Source organism: Delphinus delphis, chromosome X (genome assembly GCF_949987515.2).
Source record: "Delphinus delphis chromosome X, mDelDel1.2, whole genome shotgun sequence".
Lineage (NCBI taxonomy): Eukaryota > Metazoa > Chordata > Mammalia > Artiodactyla > Delphinidae > Delphinus > Delphinus delphis.
This window is the reverse complement of record NC_082704.1, coordinates 25,789,082-25,814,368: the sequence shown is the minus strand read 5'-3', so window position 1 is coordinate 25,814,368 and position 25,287 is coordinate 25,789,082. Positions and strand designations below refer to the sequence as shown.

General features: G+C 42.6%; 1 protein-coding gene, 1 long non-coding RNA gene and 1 pseudogene across 3 annotated transcripts in view; 2 read left to right on the top strand and 1 right to left on the bottom strand.

Annotated features, from left to right (window-relative positions):
• The window catches only part of CUL4B (cullin 4B), a 34,573-nt gene extending 33,936 nt beyond the window's left edge, over window positions 1-637 (bottom strand). The window contains exon 1 of one of the 2 annotated variants that reach the window (XM_060002650.1): window positions 536-637. In XM_060002650.1, the coding sequence (XP_059858633.1) occupies window positions 536-563 (28 nt within the window). In that variant the 5' untranslated portion in view covers window positions 564-637. The remainder of the gene's footprint in view (window positions 1-535) is intronic. The other variant, XM_060002649.1, reaches the window with a different exon arrangement.
• On the top strand, window positions 14-25,287 carry LOC132418652 (uncharacterized). The gene is made up of 3 exons (XR_009518030.1): window positions 14-51; window positions 9,211-9,257; window positions 25,223-25,287. It is a non-coding gene; the product is annotated as an uncharacterized lncRNA (long non-coding RNA).
• On the top strand, window positions 23,305-23,647 carry LOC132418315 (large ribosomal subunit protein P1-like; annotated as a pseudogene).

Here is a 25,287-nt window from a genome sequence, read left to right as displayed (position 1 = left end):
ACACCAGGAGTGAGCAGAACAAGGGGGGAGAGCGAATGAGGAGGCAGACAGGTAAACGGCCGTGCCGTCCCCCTCCCCTGCTTTTCGGTCTCTCTCCCCCCTTTCTGCAGGAGCGACTCAGTAAGTCTGTGAGGCTGCAGCTCCTCCTCCTTTTCTCCCTCTCTCTGGGAGGGGAGATGCCGTGGTTGGGGGGAGGGGGGAGGGGGAGAGAAACGGAGCTTGTTATTGTCAATAGCACAAGAAGCTAAAGATGGCGCCACTTCCGGTCACGCGGCGGCGAGGGAGGGGCGGTGTTAGTCCGCGAGAGTGGGGGGTGGAGAGCAGCACTGCAGGCGGCCGGGGGGCGGGGGAGCTGGCTTGTGGGGAGGCGGCGGGAAAGGGGCCGCTGAGGCGCCCGAGACGCTCGCGCTTGCTCTCCCTCCGCCTCCCTCTCTCGCTCCCCTTCCCAGGCAGCACTCTCCTCCCCCGGCCCACCGGTTACTTCCACCCCCTCCTAAACAGTCCCGCGGGAAGCTTCGCGCCGCAACGCCCTTACCGGAAGTGACTGAGCAGACACTTTTCATAGCGCCCAGATCCCGAAGCCCCCAGGTCCGCAGGACTTGAGTGGGGGTGGGGTGGGGGAGGGAGAAGGGGGGGCAGAGAAGTGGAAAGGGAGGAGGGGGCGGGCCTTCGAGACACCTTCGGAGCTCCTGATTGGAGCTTCCTGAACGCGAGGCGGGCAGGGAGGGGTGGTGGCGGGAGAAGGAGCGGGAAGGAGCCTGAAGGGGAGGGAAGGTGGTGACGGTGAGGGGCGGGGTGAGCTAGCTGGGAAAAAAGAGGGAGGGAGTAAAAGTAAGGGAACGGAGAATGGAAACTTTGAAAGCGATAAAGGAATAAGGAGGGGTTGCAAGGCGAGAGGAGTAACCCGAAATGGAGGAAAATAGAATCATGCCATTATGCCTAATGCTAGGGAGGAATGTCATGATGTTAAGATAGGAAAGGAAAAGAAAAAGAACTTATATAGAAAGAAAAATGAGTTTTTCATTCGGTTGAACTATAAATTGTTTCTCTTTTATGTCAAGGACACAGCTGACCCAATACTGAGTGTTTTGATACCTTTCTCAGTAATGTAGTTGCAAATCCTTTTACCTTCCTACCAGGAGCATTTTCTAAGATGGCTGGCTAGAGTTAAGGGTGCATTCTTTTTTTTTAAATTAATTTATTTTTTGGCTGCGTTGGGTCTTAATCGACGGTGGCTTCTCTTGTTGCGGAGACACGGGCTCTAGGCACGCGGGCTTCAGTAGTTGTGGCTCACGGGCTCTAGAGCACAGGCTCAGTAGTTGTGGTGCACGGGCTTAGTTGCTTCATGGCATGTGGGATTTTCCCAGACCAGGACTCGAACCAGTGTCCCCTGCATTGGCAGGCGGATTCTTAACCACTGTCCCACCAGGGAAGCCCGAGTTAAGGGTGCATTCTAAGGCCAAGAAACAGGAAGGTAACTAACACTTCTCCCTAACACAATTCCCAGGACCAACCCCAAGCCCCATCAATCATTAACTCAGTAATTTACAGACTAAACAGAGCCACTTCTTTTACCAAATCCTGGTTCATACGTTTTGTCTCAAGACGTTTTAGGACAACAATATTGGCAAAAGTCAATCTTTTCTACCAAGATAGTACACGAGTGCAAATTTTAAAATGAAGTAATCCTAAGAACAAACCTCTAAATTTGGTTAAATTAGCAACAATAAACCGTGTAAATCCCCTGTTGGGAGTTTTTATTTAACCTGAGGGTATTGGGGGGGAGGAGATGTAGGAGAACACAATGTCAAATAAAACTAAATTTGCCAACCTGTTGATCTTTCTAACTGCGGAAACATTCAAGGAGCATGTACTGAAAGACTCTGTATGCCAGACACTATACCAGGTCCTGCCATCAAGAAGCCAGAGGGAGAAGAGTCTCAAAACTAATTTCTATAACAGTACTATAACCAACGTACAAAGTGCTGCAGCAACAGGTGAAGCAAGACATTTGAGAGAATTCTGGAATAGTCAGGAAGAGCTTCACAGAGGAATTGAGGTTTATGCTGGGTCTCAAAGAGGAAGTTTCCAAAAAGACAAGAGGAGAGAGGGTGAAAGCCATCCTGGGCAGTGGAAACAGGGGCAAAGCAGGGAGTTGTGAAAGGGCCTGGCCTGTTTATGGAAAAATGGAAAGTGCAGTGAGGCTGGAAAGTAGTATGTCTGGTTGAAAGTAAGAAAAATGAGGCTCAAGGATGCCTGGAACATGAAGCCAAAAATTTTGGAGTCTACCCTGTAGGGTAGGGTAGATGGTATGGAGACCAAACTGGGCTTTTAAAAGCAGGGTAGTGACAGGATTATGGATGGAGTAAAAGCAGTTTGTATTGTACAGTTTGAGATAGACAAATCAGAACCCTAAGAATAAATCAGTTTTCTTAATTTTGTTTACACAGGTCCACTTTTTATTTTTTATTGTCTTGAAAAGTCCTTGGTTAAAAAGCAAATCCTCCTAGAAAAGACACCAACTTGGGCCACTATCAGCTTTGTGCTGTTTGATGACAACAGGCTGAAAGCAAGGCTCTAATGGAACTAAGGCCCCAGGGCCACAGAGAAGAGAGATAAGAGGCCTCAAAGGGGGAAGATGGACTCCTACCTGTTTCGAATGAACCGTGTTGTTGTTCCTGTCCAAAATGAGACTGTAAACTCTTAAGGCCAGGGAAGATATCTGAAAATATTAAACCCTCTTTTATTCTGTCTCACATTTCACACGGTGCTGAACAACTGTGTAAATTCAGAGTAAATACTTACTGAATTGAGTATTTCATTGAATGAGAATAAAATAATGCCATGTCTTCATAAGGGAGGATTAACTGGCTACTTTTCAGGACAATGATAAAGGTCGTTCTAATTCATGTACTTATATTCCTTAGAAGGGTGTATGGATGGGCCAGCTGATAATGGCCCAAAGTGGTACCCTTTCTAGGAGGATTTGTATTTTAACCAAGGACTTTTCAAGACCAAAAACAAGAAAAAAAAAAAGTAGGCCTTGTTCTAATTCATGTAACTATATTCCTCAGAAGGGTGTATGGAAGTGCTAGCTATTTTAAAAATTACAAAAATTAGTGCCATACAAAGATAAACTTTTATACTAACATACAGGATAGCTGAATCCTGTTAATATTCAACTACGTGGTAGTAATCATAGCTCCCAATCTGACACGGTTATCTAAGCCCTTCAGTCTTCCACATTACATGTTAGCTCTAAAAGCACAGATACTTGACTCTTGAGCTCTAGCTCACTTTGAATGACCCAGTAGTCTAACCTACTAGTTAAGTTTTCCATGAAATATCCTTAAGTGAGTTTCATAGGAAAATATTTTTTTTTTTCTTAGTGGTTAATAAAAATCTTCCTTTTGAGGACTTCCCTGGTGGTGCAGTGGTTAAGAATCCGCCTACCGATGCAGGGGACACGGGTTCGAGCCCTGGTCCGGGAAGATGCCATATGCCACAGAGCAACTAAGCCTGTGTGCCACAACGACTGAAGCCCGCACACCCTAGATCCCGTGCTCCACAACAAGAGAAGCCACCACATTGAGAAGGCTGCACCGCAACGAAGAGTAACCCCTGCTCGCCACAACTAGAGAAAGCCCGTGCGCAGCAATAAAGACCCAACTCAGCCAAAAATAAATAACTAAATAAATTTATATAAATAAAATAATTAATTTAAAAAAACTTCCTTTTAACATTTTACAGTCTTAATTTATTTTGTGCCAGGTCAATTCTCACATATTTAGCACATCTTAATATGGATACGTAATTTATGTAATTTTTTTAATTTAACATTTACATTTTGTGGCACAAACCAACTTAGATATTACTATGTGATGTATGAAGACCAGGACTTTGTGTCTTTTTGGAACTTCGGACCAATTTAAAAGGAAGAAAAACCCACATTGCTTTGTAAAACATCTTTTACATCAAGAATCGACTAATTGGGGCTAACTAAAACATAAGCTTATATTCTATATACCCAAATGTTTGCCAACCAACATTAAAGACATTCTCAGCATTAAAATACACTTTTCAAGGTTAACTCAATGAAACCACAATAATCAAGTCGTGCAATGTAGGACACCATACAATTATGGCCATTATCAGACTAAACCCGATTGGGCACTTAACATATTCCATATACAGAATCTTTCATCTGGTGAGTTCAACTCATATCTTAGAAACATTAATAAAACTTAACAATGCTGCCAGATGAGGTACAGTTATTATTGGCCTTCTTTTAATCAAGTAAATAAATAAATCTGTAGCTATTTATAAAGGTAAGTATATGCATAAAGGAAGAGATACAAATAAAGACAGAGGACTATCTAATGTCCATTCCCCTATTTTTATAGGCATCTCTCTAAAAAGGCAGAGTGTAACCAGTTTCCCTTTTTTGATCATGCAGATTCCCCTGGGTGCGTGGTTTGGGGTCTTCTCCAGACATCTCTGAGGAGGGGTTTGTCAGTGAATACTCACTCTGTGAAGCCTTGTTATCCATGGGTGGGATCTTCCTTAAAAACAGGAGATAACTGCTTGCTCAGAAAGATGTTCCCGCAGCAAGCATTAAGAACGCGTCCAGAAAAGACAACTGCTGGGTAAAAGCAGGCTCTCTACCCACTTTTCCGAAGGACCATCTCTGAAGGAGGGAAATACAGAGGAGTCAGACCTAGCAGTGGTGACATAGTAAACATGTCATAATAAGGGTTTTGTTATGCTATCAGTAGCAAAGGACTGATAGGGGATGACCAAGGCCAAAGCTTAAGCAATGATGATCCAGCTACACAATGTGAATTCACCCTTTGTCCATCCTGGAGTTGCTTTATAAAGCAAGGAATTTAATAACAAATGCTGAACCTACGGTGTTCAGTAAAATGTAAATAAATGACACAGATCTCCTGTTTTTAACAAAATCCATTCTATGTAAAGTTATCTCATCAACTGAATATTTACTGACTTGGGTACATCAACCATTAGAGTACTTATCTCCTTATCTCAAGAGATTTTATCTACTGTTATAACCTGTGAACCATCTGGAAAGTAGATTTTTAAGAAGCAACAGTTAGGGGCAGGCAGTTTCCCCTGGGGGTTTGCGAGTGGGGGACGGATCAGTCACAGATTACTTCTTCCTTTGGTGCTGCCAAGCACTTGCTTATTCTGGAGTTGCTGGGCCTATTTTTAACCTTCTGCTCACTTTATCAATGACTCTCACAGCCCTTCCACCCCCACCCTGCTTTAAGGTTTGATCTTCCAATGGCTTCAGCTTTTCTTAAGAGCAGGGCCAATTTAGGTTTAAATCAGAGGTTCCCAACTCTAACTGCACAACAGAATTGCCTGGGGAGTTTTTTAAAAAAACACCTTTGCCCAGGTCTGCACCTAGTCCAACGGAATTAGAATCTCAGTGAGTAGGGCCTCAATTACCAGTTTTTTTAAGAAGCTCTCTGGGTGATTCTACATAACTCCAGGGTTGAGGCCACAACTGTAGGTGAAATAAGTACCACTGTGATTTGAATGAGGCTGATAAGCCTTTGTATTCCTTTTAATGCCTGAAATTTCACAATTATTTATTCATTCCTTTTGATAAAAATAGCCGCCTTCTCTAGGAATCCTTTTTTCAAATGCAAATTAGCCAGGAAGACTTAGTTCCTGACCCTTTTAGGTGAATGCTTCTTGGGAACAAAGGATAATACAAAAGTCCTAAGTGCCTGGAGGTAAACAGAACTATGTGTAGGCACTGCAATGTGGGTAGGGGAAGACAGTTACCATCAAGGGAGGAAAGATTTCTGAGAGTACATTTTGCTGACCTCACAGTATTGCCCGGGGCCAACCCTGCTTTGAGAGGACTGCATATTTAGCATCAAGTCAAATTTGACAGCTTCTCTCAGCTGCCAAAATCATGTTAAAAGAAAATTTTAATTTTTTAAATAAGCAAAACAAAGAGCAGACATTGGGAATGTAGGTTTGGAGCTATCCATAAATGCCCAACTTTTGAATTATCACTCACCATATGGATGTTTCTATTGCCAAATGATCTGTTTTTCCTGATTCTATTAAATGTTCTTTATTCCCACAGATAGCATTATCTCTCTTGCCAATTCATTTGGTCATTCAATAAAAATGTATTGAGCAAACTACTCTGGGCAAGGCATGGTGCTAGATGTCATAAGGGACTACAGATGTCATAAGGGAATACAGAACTAATACGAAATTCCATTTGCAGTTGATTTTACAGTTTTTCAAAGCACTTTCACACACAATCTTATTTTATCCTCATAACCACACTGTGAAATAGGTCAAGTGCCATCCCCATTTTACAGATGAGAAACATGCTCAGGGCAGGAGGTTAAAATGACTTGCCAAAGTCACAAAGCACAGACTTAAACCAAACCCAGCTTTTCTCTAACTCCAAATACAGTACTTCCCATAGTTTATAATTTAGTAAGGAGACATGCCATAAAAATGTTTCAAGTAATAGACAAGTTAGGAAAAAACGTTCAGAGCCCCACTCACCAGGAGGAAAAAATGAGGAATAGTGAAACAACTCCTTTATGGAGATGAGCCAAATCACAGTGCCCAAAAGGAGCCCAAGCTTGGATTTAGTTCAGGCCATCATCAAGCACACAGCACACAGCACCAAGCAATGTACCTTCAAAGACAGAGTGGCAGTTTGGTTATAGAAAATCGGTCCATTCCCTGGCTGGACCCTCAGCCAGTGGCTGATCTTCACCAAAGGTTGAATCCAGCTCCTCCTAGCCAAATCCAGGCAAACACTGAACAAACCTTGCCCGAGGACCCATTATGATCCAGTCACTGAGTATACAAAGACAATCCTTGCCCTCAAACAGTTCTCTACTGGCCTAGTGGGCGAGGCATAAAACTACAGGGCAGAGCAGATAAAGGCTGGTAATAGGAACACAGAGGAGAGACACCTGCACAGCCTAGGAAGGTCGGGTGTGGTGGGGTGGAGAAAGGGTAAGGGTGGGGAGTTAAGAATAGCTTCCAGAGAAAGTAAATTTAAATCCCAGAGAGTAAGTGGGAACTAGCCAGGAAAGGGGAGTGGGAAGGATGGGGGGGCACAAAAAGGGAAAATGGGGAGCACAGTTAAATCCTGAAGGTGAGAGAGAATAAGGCATATTCAGGAAATTGCAAGGAGATAGTTCTCAGGAGTAGTTTCAGTCTTAACCAGAAACCCTGGAGTGCTCAGGACAGAAATCAAGGCAGCATCCCAGTCTCAAATCTGGTACAGCAATTCCTAGGCCTCTTAGCACTGAGCCTTACTTCTATACCCTACTTGCTGTTGGAGCTGTGGCTACTGATAATAATTCTTGCTTTGAGCCACACTGGTTCAGGAATTGGACAAGTTGGGCTCATCATTAGATACAGGAACTCAGAATCACAAAGGGCAGGAGGAGAGGGTGATGAGGCATGGGAAATAAGATAATGAGAAAGAAATGAGATGATACAGATGCACGTATGACCACAATATTGGACAATGCTACAGGAATTCAGACGAACTAGAGCAGGGTTTGGGAAATAATGGCCAGTGGACCAAACTCAGCCAGCTGCCTATCTTTATAAAGAACGTTTTATTGGAACACTGCCATACTCATTCATCTACATATTTTCTGTGGCTGCTTTTGTGCTAAAACAACAGAGTTCAGTAGCTGCAACAGACCATATGGCCCGCAGAGCGTAAAATATTTCCTACCTAGTCGTTTACAGAAAAAAAAATTGCTGACCCTTGCTCTTAAATATGCTAAGTGCTAAAAAAAGATACATGGAGAATGTTTAGTGGTGTCACAAAGGACGAAGTGATTCAAAACACACTAAGGATTTTCTGTTCCTAGTCTGCATCACCTTTGACACAGACTTCAAAGAATGGCAAGAGAATATTCTTCGACAGAATGACTAAATGTGGTATATTCACACAAGAAAATACTACACAGCATTGAAAAATAAATTGCAGTTACATGCATAAATCACAGAAATAATGTTACATGAGAAAAGCAAATCACGGAATACATACATACAATTTGGTAATTTTTTGTAAAGCTCAAAGATAAGAAAACTCATGGATATATAATGTGATAAAACTTAAAATATAGAAGGGAAATAATAAACACAAAATCCATGATAGGGGACTGCTTTAGGGGAAGCAAAGGGGGAGAATTTAGGTAGATTCAAAAGCATTGGTAGTGTTCTAGTTCTTAAGCTGATGATGGGTTCTTGGATTTTTGTTTTATTATTATGCTCCATAAATTACATGTCACACATATTCTTACGTATATATTAAAATTATATAATAAAAAAAGTTTAAGTATAAAGACAGCAAGTGGTGATCAGTTGAACGCTAGAGCATAGCAGTTTGGAGAATGAATACCTGGAAGAGATGGAAAACGACAACTAGGACTGATTTTTGGAACATTTCTCCTAGATTCCCTGAAATTACTCAGGAGCTGGAGGAATCGCCCTCCAACCTGGTGGAAGAATAGACTTCCCATGGTCCACAAGATGGGGGCTTGGAATTGTTATTTGTATACTAATTATACAAATCTGAACTTAATTTGTAGTATCAGGATGGTGAGATCTGGAAATCTACAAGTTACCTGGAAAAGGGAACAATGTGTACAAAGACATGGAAGTATGAGGAAAATCATGGCCCATTTAAGCAAATGCAAGCATGACCATGCTGTGTGACTGATGTGCAATAGGCCTACAGGGAGGATGGCGGGAGACGAAGACAGGCAGGGTTCAGACCATGACGAACTTTGTACGGCATGCTCCAGAGTTTGGATTCACTCCATTAGGTCATGGGTAACCCACTGAAGGGCTTCAAGCAGTGAAGGGAGTAATATGATCAGCTGTACATTTAGAGATGTCCAGGTCTCAACAACCTTTGACTATAAAATGAGGTGACAGCTCCCCCCAATCCCCAAAGTTAACCTCAGTTAACAGTTTGCTAATTAAAGATCTTTTTCTATATAGTTAGCTATATACAGAGTTTTTGCTTTTTTAAAAAAATAGTTCACACTATGTGAATTGTTCTGTGACTTTTATTTCGCTTAATATTATATCATGGACATCTTTCCGTGTCAGTATTCATAGATTTACCTCACCATTTTTATGGGCAGCATAGTACATTTAGCCTTCTGTATCCACCAGTTCTGCATCAGTGGATCCGGAGGGTGGAATGTACTATACCATTTCAGGTAAGGGACTTGAACATCAGGTATTTTGTTATTCCTGCAGGGGGTGGGGGGGACGTGAGGGCAAGGGGGAGAGGGGAAGAGGGGAGGTGGTGGGAGGGGGGAGGGGGGAGGGAGAGGGAGGGGGAGGGGGTGGGGCGAGGGGGTCCTGGAACCAATCCACTGTGGATACCAAGGGACAACTGTATATGGATGTACATATTCCTGTCACTTTTAAAAAATTCTAATTATCACACTTTCTTGTTGTTTCTTTTCCCCCTTCCTTACTTTTGCTGGACTGACTGAATTTCCTTTTTTTTTAACTATTACTGGCTGGGAAGTTCTATGAACTATTTATATTCTATTAATGGTTACCTTTCGGTTTTGTTTACTTATACAAATGACACAAAAACACATTTTTGTAAAAAAAAATACAAAAACAATATAGAAGAACACAGGATAAAAAGTGGAAGTGTCCCTTCACTGTTAAGTTTGGTGCACAGCCTTCCTCAGGATTTATGTACATATATATTTATATTTATACAAATAAGCTTTACTGTCTTTTTAAAAAATGGTATCATTACTGTACATGAAGTTCTACAATTTGCTTTTTAAACCTAATATACATTGGAGATCTTTTCATGATAGTACATGGAGATCTATCTAATTCTTTTTTTTTTTTTTTGCGGTACGCGGGCCTCTCACCATTGTGGCCTCTCCTGTTGCGGAGCACAGGCTCCGGACGCGCAGGCTCAGCGGCCATGGCTCACGGGCCCAGCTGCTCCGCGGCATGTGGGATCTTCCTGGACCGGGGCACGAACCCGTGTCCCCTGTATCAGCAAGTGGACCTCAACCACTGCGCCACCAGGGAAGCCCTATCTAATTCTTTTTAAAAATTGTGTACTATTTGCTAATAAAAACATACCACATTTTATGTAACCATTCCCCTATTTTGGGACGTTTGGTACTTCCAATTTTTTGCTACTACAAACATGCAGCAATGAACATCCTGTAACATATATCTTTGTGCATGTGTAAAAGTATTTCTGAGAAACCATATGATCATCTCAATAGATGCAGAGAAAGGTTTCGACAAAATTCAACACCAATTTATGATAAAAAAACCTCCAGAAAGTAGGCATAGAGGGAACTTGCCTCAACATAATAAAGGCCATATATGACAAACCTACAGGCAACATCGTACTCAATGGTGAAAAACTGAAACCATTTCCACTAAGATCAGGAACAAGACAAGGTTGCCCACTCTCACCACTCTTATTCAACATAGTTTTGGAAGTTTTAGCCACAGCAATCAGAAGAAAAAGAAATAAAAGGAATCCAAATTGGAAAAGAAGAAGTAAAGCTGTCACTGTTTGCAGATGACATGATACTATACATAGAGAATCCTAAAGATGCTACCAGAAAACTACTAGAGCTAATTGATGAATTTGGTAAAGTAGCAGGATACAAAATTAATGCACAGAAATCTCTGGCATTCCTATACACTAATGATGAAAAATCTGAAAGTGAAATTAAGAAAACACTCCCATTTACCACTGCAACAAAAAGAAAAAAATATCTAGGAATAAACCTACCTAAGGAGACAAAAGACCTGTATGCAGAAAATTATAAGACACTGATGAAAGAAATTAAAGATGATACAAATAGATGGAGAGATATACCATGTTCTTGGATTGGAAGAATCAACATGGTGAAAATGACTCTACTACCCAAAGCAATCTACAGATTCAATGCAATCCCTATCAAACTACCACTGGCATTTTTCACAGAACTAGAACAAAATACTTCACAATTTTTATGGAAACACAAAAGACCCCGAATAGCCAAAGCAATCTTGAAATTCCCACTGTTGGTGGGAATGTACACTGATACAGCCAATATGGAGAACAGTATGGAGGTTCCGTAAAAGACTAAGCATAGAACTACCGTACAACCCAGCAATCCCACTACTGGGTATACACCCTGAGCAAACCATAATTCAAAGAGTCATGTACCGAAATGTTCATTGCAGCTCTATTTACAATAGCGAGGACGTGGAGGCAACCTAAGTGTCCATCAACAGATGAATGGATAAAGAAGATGTGGCACATATATACAATGGAATATTACTCAGCCATAAAAAGAAACGAAATTGAGTTATTTGTAGTGAGGTGGATGGACCTAGAGTCTGTCACACACAGTGAAGTAATTCAGAAAGAGAAAAACAAATACCGTATGCTGACACATATATATGGAATCTAAAAAAAAAATGGTCATGAAGAACCTAAGGGCAAGACGGGAGTAAAGATGCAGACCTACTAGAGAATGGACTTGAGGTTACGGGGAGGGGGAAGGGTAAGCTGGGACAAAGTGAGAGAGTGGCATGGACATATATACACTACCAAATGAAAAATAGATAGCTAGTGGGAAGCAGCCACATAGCACACGGAGATCAGCTCGGTGCTTTGTGACCAGCTAGAAGCGTGGGATAGGGAGGGTGGGAGGGAGGGAGACGCAAGAGGGAAGAGATATGGGGATATGTGTATATGTATAACTGATTCACTTTGTTATAAATCAGAAACTAACACACCATTGTAAAGCAATTATATGCCAATAAAAATGTTAAAAAAAAAAAAAGAAGGGGGCTTCCCTGGTGGCGCAGTGGTTGAGAGTCCGTCTGCCGATGCAGGGGACACGGGTTTGTGCCCCAGTCCAGGAGGATCCCACATGCCACGGAGCGGCTGGGCCGTGAGCCATGGCCGCTGAGCCTGTGCATCCGGAGCCTGTGCTCTGCAACGGGAGAGGCCACAACAGTGAGAGGCCCGCGTACCACAAAAAAAAAAAAAAAAAAAAGAAGGTATATTTAAATTTCGATAGACTGCCATATTACCCTTAAGGAATGTTGCACATACACACCCACCTTCAGAATGACCACTGATTGCCCACACCATTAGCAACGCTAAATATGATCAAACTTTAAAAAGTTTTTGTCAAAATACTACATGAGTTCATTCTCACTATAAAACAACCACAGCAAAGCAAAAGCAGAAGTGCCCACTTGACCACCATCCCCTGATCCCTCTCAGGAAACTGATTTCCACCTTGCTATTAATTTTTTATAATGGTTTCATTCTGCTTGATCTTCTTAGTAATAGCTTAATAATTTACTCAAGCTTCTTAGACATATTCTTTCTTTTCTTTCTTTCTTTCTTTTTGGCTGCGTTGGGTATTCATTGCTGTGCGCAGGCTTTCTCTAGTTGCGGTGAGTGGGGGCTACTCTTCGTTGTGGTGCGCTGGCTTCTCATTGCGGTGGCTTCTCTTGTTGTGGAGCACGGGTTCTAGGCGTGTGGGCTCAGTAGTTGTGGCTTGTGGGCTCTAGAGCACAGGCTCAGTAGTTGTGGCGCACGGGCTTAGTTGCTCCGTGGCATGTGGGATCTTCCCAGACCAGGGTTCGAACCCGTGTCCCCTGCATTGGCAGGCAGATTCTTAACCACTGTGCCACCAGGGAAGCCCAACATATTCTTAACAATTATTTGAACTTTAAGTTTTATTAGTTTATTTACCACCAGTACCTTCTGAGACGGCTCCATTGGCACTCCCATCCCAAGCAGATGACTGTGACATCATCTATCGTTGGGGTCTCTGTGAGAAAACAGAGAATTCACTTTTACAGCTGCCCTCTCCCATATCTGGATGGTATTATGGATTCATTGACTGGTTTCCCAACTAATTTTATCCTATTTGTTTCGTATCTTCAAGAAAATCCTCACAGGGCCTCCCTAGTAGCACAGTGGTTAAGAATCCACCTGCCAATGCAGGGGACACGGGTTCGAGCCCTGGTCCGGGAAGATCCCACATGCCACGGAGCAACTAAGCCCGTGCGCCACAACTGAGCCTGTGCTCTAGAGCCTGCGAGCCACAACTACTGAGCCCGCGCACCACAACTACCGAAGCCCACACGCCTAGAGCCCAAGCCCCGCCACCGCAGTGAGAAGCCCGCGCACCGCAATGAAAAGTAGCCCCCGCTCACCGCAACTTGAGAAAGCTGCACGCAGCAACAAAGACCCAATGCAGCCAAAAATAAATAATAAATAAATTTATTAAAAGAAAAAAGAAAATCCTCACAATTTCGGCCTACTAATCATACCGTTCCCTGTTATCCCTTACGGCTATGGCTCTAATATTTATTTTTCGTCTTTCATTTAAAGCTAACTTGGGGGGAGAAAAAACACATTTGTTCAGACTAACATCTTAAACTGGAAGTCTGACGTAGCCCATCAAATCCTATTTTGAATTTCGATGGCTTGAGCCCCCGCTGGCTGGAATGCCAAGAACTAGACTCCCCTCCAACTGTCTTGCAGCTATCTTGAGGGTTCTCCAAAGTACGAGTTCACTTGTGATCTGAACCAGGTCTCTAATTATCTTCTATTGTGGCCTCTTCAGCAAGCTACAGACTTGTGGTTGTTGAGGGTCCTCCCGTGGTCACCGCTTTGCCGGAGGCAGTTTTCTCGACAGATAAATTGAGCTCTCACATACTTTCCCCTAAATTCTCCACACCTCAGGTGAATAAAGGCTGTAACTTCTAATATACCTCTTCTAAACGTTTGAGAATAATGAAAGGAAGTACAACATAAAGAATAACTTAAAAACTGTCTAAAGATGTGGCATCGCTTACTGTCTCTCGACCCTAAAGCAGGTCGACGTTCAATAAGTTCCTAAAGGAAATCCTCCCCGTGTTACACAGTCTCAGAGAAGCCGCTTAACTCACCGTCCCACGAGGATCAGCAGGATGGGTTGTTGTTTGTTGTTCTATCTAGTTCAATCTCAAAACCTCAGGGCTCGGGCTTCCCTGGTGGTGCAGTGGTTGAGAGTCCGCCTGCCGATACAGGGGACACGGGTTCGTGCCCCGGTCCGGGAGGATCCCACATGCCACGGAGCGGCTGGGCCCGTGAGCCATGGCCGCTGAGCCTGCGCGTCCGGAGCCTGTGTTCCGCAACGGGAGAGGCCACAACGGTGAGAGGCCCCAGGTCTCGGAAGACAATCGTTCGGTAAACACGCTAGCGACAAGGGCCAGACCGCTGAGCTAAGTTCTGCCCACTGAGGTTGGATTTCCTGTGGATTTAACGGTTTTCAACAATGATTAACAGCAGATCTGACCAATCCCTTCAGGGGAAACCCCACTCACCTAACGAAGGCATAGTTGGCGCCAAAAGCGAAAAAACGAACACTCAAAAAGATATGCTATCAATGGATACATTATCCAAAGTCTGGGTTATTCTCTCTTGAATAATACCACCTATGGGACATCAGCAGGTCAGCCAAAGTTGTTCTATTTCAAGACTGGTGCAATTCCTGCACTAACACCACTGAGTGGTAGTGAAAGTTCTGACTCTCCTCGGGGTCTCCTCGGACACAATCCCAGCGCGGAGAGGGAGAGGCGCCAGGCTCCCCACGTGGTCTCCACTCAGTGGGCCAGGGTAGGAGAAGTGGGATGGCCGCCTCGAAGTAACCTGCCCAGGGTGGCATGGGTGAGGGGCGGGGCACAGTTTTTCCGTGGCGTTTGGCTAGAGTACATCAGTTGTCTAAAATTTTCTGTCTTGCTGGGTTGGTCCTTTCCTCATCCTTTGTCTAGAGAGAGCAGAATTTGGGGGCCCTTATTTGTCTGTGCCAGTTGACATTTCACATATACCTTTTTCCACTACTGTGAATGGGATACTTCTTTTTCCTCTTTCTATTTCTAGTATTGCTAGAATAAAAGAAAGCTATTGGAATATAATAATAGAATGTTAATTGTAAAATCTACGTGGTGGGTATATTGGTGTTCATTGTGAAATTCTTTAAACTTTTCTGTATGTTAAAAAAATTTTATATTAAATGTTGGAAAATAAAACAAAATGGAACCACGTTATAATGCTTCAAAAAATGGAAAAATGAAACCTATGGGATTCTGTACATTTATCTTACATCCAGCTTGTATTATTAGTTAGGACTCTTGTTTCCAAGTGGCAGAAACCCAGCTTGAATAAGCTGAAGAGGAAAATGGAGTTTATTGGTTTATATAACTGGGAAGGACAGGGCAGATCCCAGACACACCTTGATCCAGAGACTCAAGTCTAGCCAGTACCTAGGCACTCCTTTCTTCATCTGTCTTCTCAGCCTCTCTCTTCTCTGTATTGCCTCATTCTCTAAGACTCTTCCACATGGTAGAGACACAGCTATCAACTACTCTGGGGTCTACTTATGGTTTAAGATCTGAAGAAAAGAGAAGGCTACTTCTTTACCTCTGATTTGGAATATTCCAAGGAAGGTATTAGATCTCTGGTCTGGGTCATATGCCTACCTCTTGGAGCTGCCACAGTGTCCAGCAGGGTTTGATATTATGATTAGTCCATCCTGGGTTAGGTGCCCAGCTGTGTGTGCAAAGGGGGAATGGGGCAAAGTACTAACATTGCTCGTCCCACCAGGACTATATTGAAAGGACAGTGAAGGAGTAACAGATCTCCAAAGGAAGAGAAGTGCTATTACCAGAAGCAGGGAGGAAGGAATGCTGGGCAAACCAAAACAACAGATGTCCACTACATAGACTCCTCAGTTTTAATAGTTTTAAAATTGCATTTCTTGGATTCCCAATGACTATAATCATATCATCTGCAAATAATTATACTTTTTTCTCTTTCCCCCTTTTTAGTTTTATACAGCTTATTTTATTTTCTTGGTTTATTACATTTTCAGAACCTTCAAAATGCTGTAGTGGGGCTTCCCTGGTGGCGCAGTGGTTAAGAATCCGCCTGCCAATGCAGGGGACACGGGTTCGAGCCGCGGCCTGGGAAGATCCCACATGCCGCGTAGCAACTAAGCCCCTGTGCCACAACTACTGAGCCCACGTGCCACAACTACTGAAACCTGCATGCCTAGAGCCCGTGCTCCGCAACAAGAGAAGCCACGACAATGAGAAGCCCGTGCACCGCAACGAAGAGTAGACCCCACTCACCGTAACTAGAGAAAGCCTGCGCACAGCAATGAAGACCCAACACAGCCAAAAATAAAAACAAAATAAATAAATAAATAAAAAACAAAAACAAAAAACGCTGTAGCAGACATCCATGCCTTATTCCTGCAGGGTTGCCACGATAATTACTTCTGGTAGATAAGCGGATGGCCCAGGTCGGGTGAGTGGGGTAGGCTGTGGGAGGAGGCACTGTAGCCTGGTCAGTACAGGCCTTGTCCCTAGTTCCTGAGGACAGCTCTTGGAGTGGCCTAGTGGTGGTTGATGGTCTCTGAGAGTTGTTGCTGGCATTTGCATTAAAGACCTTGCTCTTGGTGCTGAGGGTGGCTCTGTCTCCAGTGAGAAGGGCCTAGTCTCTAAAACCAGAGCTCTGCAATTGTTGGAGGCAGGATCTCTGAGCTGCAATTCAATGTTGGCTCTGCAAGAGCTCAGGGAGGTCAGAGGGCTGTCTCTTGGGACAGTGGCTAGTGGGGAGCAAAGGTTGCTGCCATAGGAGGCCCACTTGAGCAAAGTCTCTGAGCTTGAACCTGACCTCTCAGCCCTGTACATGGAATTGGGAGAAGCCCCAGATGGCAGAGACCTTGTCTCTGGGCATTGTACGTAGCATTGGCAGAGACTACTATTTGCCTATATATGGTTCTGCAGGATATGCCCTGCACAAAGGTGTACCACTGAGGGGGTATGTGTGTTGGGGGTGGGAGAGGATGAAATCTAGCCCATACTCTGCTAGTCCACAAGCCTTGGGCCCTAATGCAGGGATGCCACTGTCAGCAGAGAAAGGCAAGCATTTTTCTAATTGGCCTACCCAAAGGAGTGCCTTTTTCTAATCAACTCACCCAATGGGGGCACTTTTTTGTGTACAATTTTTCTGCTCTGAGGATCATGCCTGCTAGTTGTCACCTTGTCTCTCTCAGAAGCACTGATATTCAGACACCAGATTTCTCAATCCTAATGGACCTTTATTAGAAGTCCTGACTAATCAGAAGCCAGCACTGGAAGATGCCCTTTCCCCTGGCCTCTCAGAGTGAGCACTGGCCACTCTCCTTGCCTCAGTGAAATTGACATAAGAAAATGACTTTGGTCAGATTAGATCAAGATGGCAGCCTAAGTGCTTTGTCCCCATTCTCCCCTCCCCAAACGTCTTAAAACATCAGAATAGCAAAAGGACCAAGAGTGGTATAATTAAAGGAAAGTGTATCATCAGCAGTTCAGAAATTGTGAAGAATCCGTTGAGGATAGAAATCAGATATGATCATATTGGTAAGAAAGTAGGAGGAGCCCAGTCCAAAACGTGCAAGAGAAATTTACTGGATTAAATCCAGAGTAAATAAAATCTCAGAATGAATAAATGCAAAGAGCAGGGGAGGCTCTCTGGTCAATTAAAGAATTGTATTCAGAAAAGAAGGATCAGTTGGGCCCCTTTGTGATCAGTCCTACGTCTCCTTCCCCCAACCCATTCACACTAAAGAAAGTGAGCTATTTGCTTCCAAAAGTTTGCTACTGTGAGTGTAGGATCCTAGAAGAAAACAGAGCAGACCGTGGTGTAATCTGGACTTCCACAAAATATATGGAAAAACAAAAAAAGAGAAGGAACTTTGAACAGGAGAGAAATACACTAAAGTTCCCCACTGCCAGAGTAAAATTGTTTTGGCAATTTGCGGGGAGTAGGGAGAATGGCCTTTCTGTCTCATTCATAGTTACTTACCTTAAAGGGAAGCCTGACAGGTCAGCACACACAACCCACTTACACAAAGTCCTTCTGCTCAGGAGACAGGGCAGTCTGACACACAACTGCAGAGGGAGCCCAGGCAAGCTATCTTTGCTAATCAGTGTGTCCCTTATTCACTAATATGCATAGACAACAAAGGATTACCAGAAATAGTTGGAGAAAATCTACAACATAAAAGAGAAGAACGGGGCTTCCCTGGTGGCGCAGTGGTTGAGAGTCCGCCTGCCGATGCAGGGGACACGGGTTCGTGCCCCAGTCTGGGAGGATCCCACATGCTGCGGAGCGGCTGGGCCCATGAGCCATGGCCGCTGAGCCTGCGCGTCCGGAGCCTGTGCTCCACGACGGGAGAGGCCACAATGGTGAGAGGCCCGCGTACCGCAGGGAAAAAAAAAAAAAAAGAGAAGAACGAGGGTTGCAATTCAACCAACCAAAGATCAAAAATATTCTAAAAAGTTCCAAAAAGCAAAAGTGAATTTACAGAGCTGGCAACTATATACATAGCATTTACATTGTATTTACAATTATTTACAAAGCATTGACATGTATTAGGTATTATCAGTAATCTAGAGATGATTTCAAATATATGGGAGTTTTTATAGTAACTATAAATAGAGTATAACCTTTAAAAAATGTGACTCACTATATTGTACAACTGTAACATATAATATTGTACAACCACCATACTTCAATTTGAGAAAAAGTATACAGGAGTTCATTTATTTTGTTTTGCTTTCTGTTTATTTGTTTTTTTATATTCCACATATGATTAAAATCATACAGTATTTGTATTTCTCGGTCTGACTTATTTCACTTAGCATAATACCCTCAGGGTCCATCCAGGTTATTGCAAATGGCAAGATTTCATCTTTTTATGGCTGAATAGTACTCCATTGTAACAAAATAAATGAACATACCAAACCAAACAAAAACATAGGTACAGAAAATAAAGTAGTGGTTACCAGAGGAATGTGGGGAGGATGAAATGGGTGAAGGGGATCAACTGTAAGGTTATGGATGGAAACTGAATTTTTGGTGGTGAGCACGTTGTAGGGTATACAGAAGTAGAAATATAATGTTACACACATGAAACATATAATATAAACCAATATTACCTCAATAAAAATAAATAAATACACCTGAAAATAAAAAAATATAATAATAAACTATATGGGAGGATGTACATAGGTTATTTGCAAGTACTATGCCTTTTTTTTTTTTTTTCGGTACGCGGGCCTCTCACTGCTGTGGCCTCTCCCGCTGCGGAGCACAGGCTCTGGACACGCAGGCTCAGCGGCCATGGCTCACGGGCCCAGCCGCTCCGCGGCATGTGGGATCCTCCCGGATCGGGACACGAACCCGTGTCCCCTGCATCGGCAGGCGGACTCTCAACCACTGCACCACCAGGGAAGCCTTACTACGCCATTTTATATGAGACTTGAGCATCTGAGGATTTTGGCATCCATGGGGGATCCTGGAACCAATCCTCAGTGGAGACCGAGGGACTACTGTAAATAGAACAATTGTCCCTGAGTGGGGAAAGGGAAGGAGTGAAGTAATACAAGGAACAAAACTCCAATTTTCAGATTCTAATTTTCTGACATATTCAGAACACATTGTAGGTATATTCAGAACCTTTGTGAATTACTCAAGTAGGTATTACAGCAAAATGAAAGAAATGAATCCAAAAAAGAGGACGATGTGGAATATAAGAAATAGTGGTAAGCAAAGAAACAGTAAAACTTTGAGTTGTCCAAATGCTAGCAAAAAACAAACAAACAAAAAACCCCACTATTTGAATCAGACAAAAATAGAATTCAGAGCCAAAAATATTAAAAGAGACAAAAGGGTATTTAATATTGTTAAAAGGTACACTCCGGGCTTCCCTGGTGGCACAGTGGTTGAGGCAATGGGAGAGGCCACAACGGTGAGGGGCCTGCGTACCGCAAAAAAAAAAAAAGGTACACTCCACTAAGAACGTGTGACAATCATGTACCTTTATGCACCTAACAACATGAATTAGTGACAAAGACTGTTAGGATACTAACAGAATACAAATTTACAAATAACCAATCATAGGTGGAGGATCCCCTTTCTTGCTCTCCCTTTCCTCCTTTCCCTCTTCCCTCCTTATCCCCTTTCCTGCTTTCTCCCCTACTTTCCCCCCCAAATATATACTTAGCACCTAATATGTGCCAGGCATTGTATTGGGTACTTTGGGCATAGTAGCAAGCAAAACAGCCTTGGTGCCTGCCACATGAAGCTTTCAGTCTAGTCAGGGAGATAGACATTATTCAAATATTCATTCAAATACATGTAAAATTACAACCGTGATGAGTGCTCTGTAGGAGAGGTACACAGAGGTGTGAGAGGTCAGGGAAGGTTCCCTGAGCAAGTGAAACCTCCCCAGAGATTTGAAGTTAACTGAGTGAAGAGGAAGAAAAAGTATTTCAAGCAGAGGGAAAAGTCTGTGCAAAGGCCCTGTGGTAGGAGGAAGCCCAGTGCATACAAGGGACAAAAGAGTTGGTTCGGCTGTAGACAATCAGCAAGTGGGGAATTTTATAAGATGAGACTAAAGGAGTAAATATTCAGGGTCTCAGAGGCTATGTTAATTGTGTCCTTATTCTAAGCACAATAAGAATCATTGAAAAGATTAAAAGTGAAAAAGACAATTCTGACTGTAAAAGGTATTGACTGGATAAAAGTCAAAGCAAGGAGCTCAATTAGAAGGCTCTAAGTGGGAATTCTCTGGCAGCCCAGTGGTTAGAACTCCAGGCTCTCAATGCCAAGGGCCGGGGTTCAATCCCTCGTTGGGGAAATAAGAACCCACAAGCCACATGGCGTGGCAAGAAGGCTCTAACTATATGTCAGAAGATATCTTAGAGGTGGTGCAAGCGGTCAACATTGAGAGAGAAGAAGAGAGTTTCAAGAGATTTAACAGGCAAAATTGATAGGACTTCAGGGTGGGTTGCTCATGAAGATGACAGAGAGGACATAGCAAAGGTGACTCCTGGTTTCTGGCTTTGCAAAAGGCAAGTGATGGACGATGGTGCCATTCTTGGAGATGGGGAACACTGCAAGAAGACCAGGTTATTGGTTTTGGTTTATAGGGGGAGGGGGAAGAAAAGACTTTGGTTTTGAATATGTTGAATTGGAGGTGTTTTGAGACACGTAAGAGGAGGTGTGTAGTGGGCATAAAAATCTTTGTAGTTCAGAGAAAAACTGGGGACTTCAATTTGTGAGATATATGAACAGGGGGTAATTGAAGCCCCAGATATGGATGTGATTACTTAAAGAGAGATTGTAAAGTGAGAAGAAGGGTTGTAACTGAGTTAAATGTTAAGATTCAGTGGTTGAGTAAAGGAAGGTAAGGAGGTAGAGGGTAGAGAGGTATAAGGAAAGCCAGGAGAGTGATGTGTCAGATAAACCAAAGGAAGGGAGTATTTCAAAAAGAGGCAATGGTTCCCTGAAAGAAGAGCTACTGACAGGTCAAATAAATGAGGATGAAAACATGTCAATTACATTTAGCAACACGAAGGTCATTTTTGACCGTTCTAATTATTCTTTTTTTTTAATTAATTATTTTTGGCTGCATTGGGTCTTCGGGCTTCCTCTAGTTGCGGCGAGTGGGGGCTACTCTTCGTTGCGGTGCGCAGGCTTCTTGTTGTGGTGGCTCCTCTTGTTGAGGAGCACAGGCTCTACGCATGTGGGCTCAGTAGTTGTGGCACACGGGCTTGTGGGTTTTAGAGTGCAGGTTCAGTAGTTGTGGTGCACGGGCTTAGTTGCTCTGCGGCATGTGGGATCTTCCTGGACCAGGGCTCGAACCCACGTCCCCTGCATTGGTAGGCGGATTCTTAACCACTGTGCCACCAGGGAAGTCCCCATTCTAGTTATTCTTTTCTAGTTATTCTTAACACACAATCCCAAAATTTAGTGGCGTAAAACAAAAATGTAATAATAATTATTATTATATCTGATAATTATTTGTGTCAAGAATTTAGACAAGGCACATCAAGCTCATTTTGGCTTCATGATGTCTGGGGCCTCAGCTGGGATGACTTGAATAGCTGAGAACTGGAATATTTGGGGGCGGGCTAGACATCTTTTTCTCCAGACAGCCTCTCTGCGTGGCTAGCTTGGGTCTTCTCACAGAAGGATGGACTCAGGGTAGGCAGACACATTACATGGTGCTTCAAGAGTCCAAGAGTAAGTGTTCCAAGAGGCCTAGGTGGAAGCTGCAAGGCTTCTTTTGTCCTAGCCTTATACATTCCAGAATATCACTTCTGCTGCATTCTTTTGGTTAAAGAAGTCACTAAGACAAGTCCAGATTCAAGGAGAGAAGAATTAGACTCCAGAGAGAGAGGTGCTGAAGAATCAAGAGAGAAACAGGATAATTGATAAGGCAAGGTTTCTGAGAAAATGGAAAAGAATGGAATACCAAGGGCAGGTGGAGAAATGGGTCTCTGAAGGAGGGGTAGTTCTTCTATTGTTAGAAGAATGAGAAAAGTTAAATGGAACGGGATGAAGGTAGACAGTTGTAAGTTGTTTGTTTGGTACCAGGCAGATGAAGGCAATCCCATCTTCCTTTCCATTTTTATGTATAAAGTAGGATGTGATGGTTAGGGGAGGGGTGGCAAAAATTTGAGAAAAGTGGAGAAGGTTTGAAATAGTTCAGAATAACTTAATAAGAGATAAGATTGGGGTTGCTGGCCAGACTTTCAGGCATATTTGAAGTAAAATATTTCTCTAAGAAATCATCAGATCATGTGAATAAGTAAGGATATACAGAAGATCATAACACTACTCAACAAGGTTGAATATATATATGTATATATATATATATATATACATATATATATAATATATATGAGATTACCCTGTCCAAACATAGATTGTGTTTTCTTTGCAAATACCCATAGAACATTTTCCAAAATGACTCATTTATTAGTCTGCAAAAATGCAGAAATCATAGGAGTAACAGTCTCTGATCACAGTGCAATAACATTACAAATTAGCAACAGAAAGAGCCCCCAAAATCAACACACTTAGAATTTTTTTCTGGTTAAAATCCCTTAGATAACAGCTTTCTTGAGATAGAATTTATATGCTATAAAATTCACCCCTTTAAAGCATACAGTTCAATGATTTTAGTATATTCACAGAGTTGTGCAACCATTTCCACATTCTAATTTTAGAACATTGTCATCACCCCATAAAGAAATCCTGTCCCTTTCCTCAGCTGCCACTTAGGTGTCTAAGGCCGCGTTGGGGTGAGGCCCTCACATCATCGGGCGACTAGAACCACGCCAGGCAGCCCCTGCCTAGCACTCCCCCGCACCATGGCCTCCGTCTTAGAGCTTGCCTGCATCTACTCCATCCTCATCCTGAACGACAATGAGGTGATGGTCATGGAGGATAAAATCAATGCCCTCATTAAAGCAACTGGTGTAAATGTTGAACCTTTCTGGTCAGGCTTGTTTGCAAAGGCTTTGGCCAGTGTCAACATTGGGAGCCTCATCTGCAATGTGGGGGCTGGTGGACCTGCCCCAGCAGCTGGTGGACCTGCACCAGCAGGAAGTCCTGCCCCCTCCACCACTGCTGCCCCAGCTGAGGAAAGTAGAAGTAAAGAAAGAAGAATGTGAAGAGTCTGATGATGACATGGGCTTTGGTCTTTTTGACTAAACCTCTTTAGTAACACGTTCAATAAAGAGCAGAGCTCTTTGCTGACCAAAAAAAAAAAAAAAAAGAAATCTTGTATTCATTAGCTGACACATCCTATTCCCACCTTTCCCCATACCCTGGCAACCACTAATCTGCTTTCTGTCTCTATGTATTTGCCTTTTCTGGACGTTTCATATAAATGGAACTATACAATGTGTGGTCTTTTGTGACTGGCTTCTTTTACTTAGCCTAATATTCTCAAGGCTCATCCATGTAGTAGCATGCATCAGAACTTCATTCCTTTTTATGGCTGAATCATATTCCATTGTATGGGTAAGCCATATTTATTTATTTCACCAGTTGAAGGACATTTCTGTTGTTTCTGCTTTCTGGCTATTATGAATAATGCTGCTATGAACATTCATGTACAAGTTTTTGTGTGGGCATATGTTTTCATTTCTTGGGTAGATACCTAGGAGTGGAATTGCTGGACCATTTGGTAACTCCATATTTAACATTATATGGAACTGTCAAACTGTTTTCCAAAGAGTTTGTACTGTTTTATCTTCCCACAGCAATGTGTGAGGGTTCCAGTGTCTCCACATCCTTGCCAACACACGATATTATTTGTCTTTTTAATTATAGCCATCCTGATAGGGTATTTTTAAAACATTTAACAAACTCTTTTAGGATAGTTTTACATTTACCGAAAATATATAAGAATATTACAGAGAGCTCCTATATACCCTGTACCCAGTTTTTCCTATTGTTAGTATTACTATGGTACATTTATCACAACTAATGAACCAATATCGATACACTATTCATAACTAATGTCCATCTTTTCTTCAGATTTCCTTAGTTTTTACCTAAATGCCCCTTTTTTTCTCCTCCAGGATCCCATCCAGGAGACCACATCATCTTTAGTCATATCTCTTTAGGCTCCTCTTGGCTGTGACCATTTCTTAGACCTCCCTTGTTTTTGACTACCTTGACAGTTCTAAGGAGTCCAGTCAGATATTTTGTAGAATATCCTTCAATTTGAGTTTGTCTGATGCATTTTCCATAGTTATACATCATACCAAGGGTACATGCTATCAACATGATTTATCATTGATGAGGTGAACCTTGACTGCCTGGCTGAGACAGTGTTTGGCTTGTTTCTCTACTGCAACACTACTCTCTTTCTCTCTTTCCAAACTCCACTGTTTATAAGGAAGTCATTATGCACATCCTACACTTAAGGAGTGGGCAGTTATGCTCCACTGGCTTGAGAAAGTATCTACATAAATTATTTGGAATTCTTCTGTACAAGAGATTTGTGTACTCTCCTTTAATTTATTTATTCAATCATTTATTAATATCAGTATGGATTTGTTGATATTTATTTTATATTTTGAATTATAATCCAATGATAATTTTGTTGCTCATATTGTTTCAAATTTGGCCATTGGAAGCTCTTTCAGTTGGCTCCTATATCCCTTTGACATACCTCTATAATTGCAGGCAGTTTATGTTTTTATGTTTGTTCAGTTTTTTATAATTAAAAAAATTTTTATGGTGCTCCCGACTCATTTTATATTTTCCATGCTCCAGTCCTAGAGTCAGCCATTTCTCCATGGAGCCCGGATTCCTTCTATAGGAGAATGGAGGAAAATTTG